Source organism: Amphiprion ocellaris, chromosome 16 (genome assembly GCF_022539595.1).
Source record: "Amphiprion ocellaris isolate individual 3 ecotype Okinawa chromosome 16, ASM2253959v1, whole genome shotgun sequence".
NCBI lineage: Eukaryota > Metazoa > Chordata > Actinopteri > Pomacentridae > Amphiprion > Amphiprion ocellaris.
The window spans coordinates 23832247-23838246 of record NC_072781.1 but is presented as its reverse complement, the minus strand read 5'-3'; the positions used below and the strand labels follow the sequence as shown (position 1 = coordinate 23838246).

General features: G+C 37.0%; 1 protein-coding gene across 1 annotated transcript in view; it reads left to right on the top strand.

Annotated features, from left to right (window-relative positions):
- The first annotated feature begins 2230 nt into the window (after nucleotides 1-2230).
- The window catches only part of LOC111578248 (adhesion G protein-coupled receptor A3), a 220832-nt gene continuing 217062 nt past the window's right edge, over nucleotides 2231-6000 (top strand). Inside the window, exon 1 of the mRNA XM_023284899.3 lies at nucleotides 2231-2907. Within this exon, the coding sequence (XP_023140667.2) occupies nucleotides 2690-2907 (218 nt within the window). The 5' untranslated portion in view covers nucleotides 2231-2689. The remainder of the gene's footprint in view (nucleotides 2908-6000) is intronic.

The following is a 6000-nucleotide window of genomic DNA, read 5'->3' as shown; positions in this document are numbered from 1 at the left end:
GGCCCTAAAATCAGCAATTCGAACCTTATCAAACTTTATTTATATAGCACTTTTTAAACAGTTAAAATGCAACACAAAGTGCTTTCCAACATTTAAAAACGTTCAAAACAAGAAAACCCATCCCTCCCTCCATATATACATACATGCACACAACTACACACACACACACACACACACACACACACACACACACACACACACTCTCTCACCACTGACAGTAGTGTAGTAGTTGTACAGTCTTGTTGAAATGAACCTCTTTCTTTGCAGTATTTTGAGCTGAAAAACTGAAAAGAATGCTGTGAAGACAATGGGACCTCTAAAGTATGAAGTGATTATTTTCATGGAGAAATAAACTTCTAAATATGTAATTTTGAGACACAAAGATCATTTTAAGAGTTTAATCAATGACTCGACAATGAGAAGGACTTTAAATGCTTTGGCCCCTCCTACAGTGCATGGTTTTGTTGACTTTTGTTTTAAGAAATCCTCTCTAAAATATAATAGAACATCTTGCATAAATGATTGTGCTGTACTGTACTGTGTAGTCGCGATGCCTTTGGGCAGTCAGCTTTCTCTGTAAAAGCCACAACTCAGTGGAACGCCCTACCAGATGACATCAAAAAGCTGTGGCTCTGTCAGTAGCTCAAACCGAAGATTCTGCTGAAAACTTTCTAAGCATTAATTATACTCTAGAAGTTTTTACTTGACCCTGTATTTAATTTGTTTTGCTTTGTATTCAGATATCCTTGCTTTTATTCTGTCTAACATAATCATGGTGCTGACAGAATGTGTTTGTGGCTGTGATGTATTGCTGGTGTGCGTCTTGTTTGCTTTGTGTCATTCTGTCTCTGTGTGGAAGCTTTAACTGACCTGAAAATGTGCGTCAGGCTAAAAATGGTAGCATTGAATTTTAACCCTCTGAAACCCAAGCACTGATGTTATTGATGTCATTTTTTCCCTTTGTAAGCAGTTTTAGCACGCTTCTAATCAAGAAAATAATGAGACTTTTTCATTGTTGGGATTTTTCAGGATCTTGTGAAAATTGAAACAGCAGGTCTTAGTGTGTATGAATATTATTACTTTATCTTTTAACTAAGTCAATAGATGATTAGACATTGATGATTCAATGGTATCAAAATATGTATCTTAAAATGAATTTTTGTTGATGTGAAGTTGTTGAATATGGCACAATAAAATGCAAATTAATTTAACAAGACAAAACTGTAATTGCAATCCATGCTAGAATGCACTTCCACACAATAAAAAAAAAACAGTAAGAAAATGATGTTATTACAACTTTCTTTCTTTCTTTTGAACTTGCAAAAATGGAATTGTATTACACCAGTCCTCTACAATTTGTTCATATCTACATATTGAACTTTGCTTGAACATCATAATGATTTCTGATGTCTAAGGAGTCTTAATTGGTGTGATGTCATTCTCCTTTGTGTCTCCTTATATGTCAAACTGACAGAAACAGTTTTTTTGAACTGTGAACACAAACGAACATCACTCTTGTTGCATGCAGCTGATGTACCTGTTAATATATTTATTAACAGGTATTATAATATATATATATATATATATATATATATATATATATATATATATATATATATATATATATATATATATATATATATATATATATATATATATATATATATTGCCATACATGACACAATTGATGAATTGACTCATGAGCTAGTGATGGGGCCTTCTGTGTAAATAAACAGCACCTATTAAAGCACAGTGTTGCATTTTTGCAACATTGAAAGAAATCCCTAAAAATGATATGTATTATACTTTTAAAAAATAATAATTTGAGTTTTCTATCACTAAAAATCTTTAGGATGTGGAAGACAGCCATGTTGTTTGAACTTGAAATGTGGTATGTCTTACAGCATTAATATTATCCCACCAATAAGTGTGGGATGTTGGGATATGTACTGTTTGTCTACATTCGGTCAGAAATAGGTACAGCTTAAATAAATGTGGCAATTTTGCAACTGTGGGCCTCAGAGGGATAATATGGCACATCATCCCTTACAAATAATAATTTAAAAAAATGTTTACAATATGATAAACGTGATTTAGTGGTGTCAGAGGTCACCATATGTGTGTCTGTGGCCTCGTGTGGCTCAGTGGGATGTGAGGAGTTTAACAGCCCACACTGTCAGGACTGGACGGGGAGGGACTTTCTGGACACAACATGCGCAACAAGTCCAAGGGCGCACGAAGTGTGTGATGACAGTGACAGACAACACGACGTGCAGTACCTCGGACAGGAGAGGATGATTTTTAATACCTCATGAAGAAAATTCAAGTAGTTTGATTCATGCTGATCTCTGTTAAAACATGTGGAAACTTTCCCGGGACTATGACAGCGCAGCGCTAGAAGTTTTCCCTCCGCATGCCGCAGTTCAGAAGACACTTTGGAGGACTTATATTAGGAGAAAATGGCACCGATTCAGCATTTCTTATCAGTGGTGAAAAACTTTATTCGTGGTATTAAAGGCAGAGCTGAAGATTTTCCGCCCAGCAGGTGAGCAGCAGCAGCAGCGGGACATGAGATTTGGACTCGATCACAGGCTGTTCTGTATCGGAGGCGACGTGAGATGGTCCCGGCTGTTCACAGGAGCTGGGAGGACATAACTTGAAAGGAGTTTTACAACGATCTCAGTACACGATGAGAGCGCTGGGTTTGCTTTGCGTAACGGTCCTGCTGTGGGATTCGATCCAGAGCAACAGGAACTGTCCGGACCTGATCGTTGACAGCTGTCACTGCTCTGCTGAGAGGTCCAAGGAGCTGAGCAGGCTGCACGTCCGAGTCAAAGTGGTGTGTGACGATGTGGACCTGATGGACACCCTGCAGCCCAGCTTCCTCCCCAACAGAACAGTGTCCCTGTAAGTAGGATCAGCACACTGGGGTGGTGGGGGTGACTGTCATCTGGCCAGGAATTACACTGAGAGATGTTCCGAAGGATTCTGCTGTAGGGTCCTTGAAGTGCTCCACAGGGGCCCCCAGAGATCCTTAAATCCCAGTTAGGGGACCTGAATGCATGGGCAAGAACATTAAGTGTTTTAAATTGATTCCACAAGGTTAAACAGCTTTGACGCAATTTACCAGTAAGTCAGTTATTCATGATAATTGAGCTTGAGAAGGATACCACACATCAAAAATAAATGAATTAATATATTACCCTTCGGGAATGCTGTACTGATACCATTAAGGATAATAAAGTAAGGTCTCTCAGCTTACCCCAGATGCACTCCTCTATAACAATGGCATAGAAACACTGCACACAGTTAAGCAGAAAGGAAAGAAAAAAAAAACACAAAATAGAAGATGACCTCAATTTCAAACTCATTATGAAGTGGCAAAGTCACAGAGTAAGTCCCAGTGGAAATTACAGTCACCTATAATAAAGAAATTATTATGTATTGCAGGTTTTTCTTTATTAATCGCTAACAGGACCTTGAATAAGCCTGGCAGTAGTCACATGTCAAGGAGCTTCTTCTTATCATGCCTGTCTTCTCCACCTTTATAAAAATAAAACACCACTGAACAGATTTTCAATTTGGCAGCAAAGTTGAGACACTTTTATTGGGATTTATCATTCCCAGACAGAAGACTCATCTACTAGCTTTGATGACTGAATTATTATTTGGATCAGTTAATTAGGAGAAATGTGCTAAATGTTTCCCACTTCCACCTACACTGTAAAAAATGTTCAGCAATTTTGCAGTGAAAAACTGACAAAACATGATTGTTTGACACACAGTATGATATCCATGCTTTAGTTTTTGCATTTATTTCTCAAAAAGAATACCAGTTTTCACAGTTGTGCTGATAACTGAAACATTAATATTTATAAAAACGTAACATGGTGATTTTTGCATTTATATACAAACCTTATATTTTACATTATCATGTAAAATATAAGGTTTGGACCTGTCAAACGGATGTACTTTTGTGTTAATGGACATATGCTTTAATATTTATGACAACTATATATGTCATTGCTAAAAAAATTATACATATTAAATGTTAAATACACTAATTGTTGTGCTGATAATGAAAAAATGCTGTAATATTTATAATAGGTCACACAAACTTTATTTTATGAGGTAATTTCATGTCATGTTTTCATTTTCATTTATTTTCATGTCAATTCCCAAGTAAAACTAAAATTTCGTTCAAGGTTAAAACTTTTTTTCACAGTAAAATATGGAATGAAGCACATTTTTTAAACCTTAAAATTCACAGTATTGATACATTTCTTTACCGTAAATGAAGAAAATATTTTACTGTAATTTTACGGTAGCATCGTGGGAACCACAGCTGCTGGAATTTGACCATAAAAAAACGTTGTTTTTTTTTTACAGTGTACTTAAATGAGAGTATTTTTTTTTCTTGACAGGTGTTTCAGAAGCAAACTAAGACTGTTGAATAATTCATGAAAACAAATCAACAGGGGAAAAAAAATCAACTAAGACAATGATTGTTATCATAGTCTTTGTTTTTATGAGGTGGTTTCAATGAGATCAAGATCTGTTATGCAAGAAATCAGGAGAAGAAATGAGAGCAGAGATAAGACACACGGCAGTCAGTTTAACACATACACATATAAATAGCACCAGGAACGATCACATACAGTTTAGAGAAATGGTGCAACGTTCTGGGCAGCAGTCTGTCAGTTTTCTGTATTTCCTGTTGGGGTATCAGGAATCTGCTCAGATGAACAGTGGTGAAAAAATGCATGCCTTTTCTGGTTGCTTTGACCACAAACCCTATTTTTCTGCAGTACACAGTGGTGAGGATGACATTTAGCCTATGGAAATGAAAAACAATCATTATTTGCAGTCATACTGTGTGTATTGTTACATGGGTGGCAGCAGCAACTACTCCCTCTAAATCCTGAAATGCTGAATCACTGATTAAAATTGTAGCCAAAGAACATATACTGTTCTAAAGTTTGGGGTCGCTTGGAAATGTCCTTATTTCTGAAAGGAAAACAGTTTTTTTTTTAATGAAGATAATATTAAATGAATCTGAAATACAGACTAGACATTGTTAATGTGATAAATGACTATTCTAGCTGGAGATTTTCAATAGAATATCTACACAGGGGTACAGAGACCCATTTCCAGCAACCATCACTCCTGTGTTCTAATGCTACATTGTGTTAGCTAATGGTGTTGAAAGGCTATTTGATGATTAGAAAACCCCTGTGAAATTATTTTAGCACATGAATAAAAGTGTGAGTTTTCATGGAAAACATGAAATTGCCTGGGTGACCCCAAACTTTAGAACGGTAGTGTATTCCTTGTTGTGTTTTTGAATTTCTAGTGGCCTCCCTTTAAGAATCCTTTTTCCTGTGTATGCTGTATTCAAGCCTCACCTGTTCTGTGTTGCTACACTTAACCACATTTGCATAAATCATTTACCTTCTCCCCTCTGCGCTCTTTAGGGATATTATTTGCTTTGTAGTCAAAGTTATTCAAACATAGGTTTTGCTCATCCACGGAAACTTTAAGAAAGCTCCTTTAGTATTCATCTGTGCCTCTCGTAGATGAAATAGCACTTCAGACACTCGAGGGATGGATAACTTTCCCCCCACGTCCTCTTTCTCTCTCTCTCTGTCTCTGCAGGTGCACACATTGACTGATGGAGTATTAGACAGCTTTATTTTTGGAAACTTGAGGTCGGCCTTTGGCGTGTAAAAGCAAATGCTAAATGCAAAGGCCCTTGACAAGTTACAGCCGACCACTCATCGTGAACTACGAGCGCAGCTGATTAATGGTAGCACTTTGCTTACTGCAATTTATTTGGAGTGGTGTTGGCTTCCATGTAGGCAGGGGCTGCTTTTGTTCCTTTAAGTGGAAAATGGTTAAAGGCTGTGCTTTACTTTCAGCACTCGTCAAAGCCGACCTGTTTTGTAGCTGGCAGATACTAACGAAGCTTGATTTTTAAAGGGATCCACGCAGACAAATAAC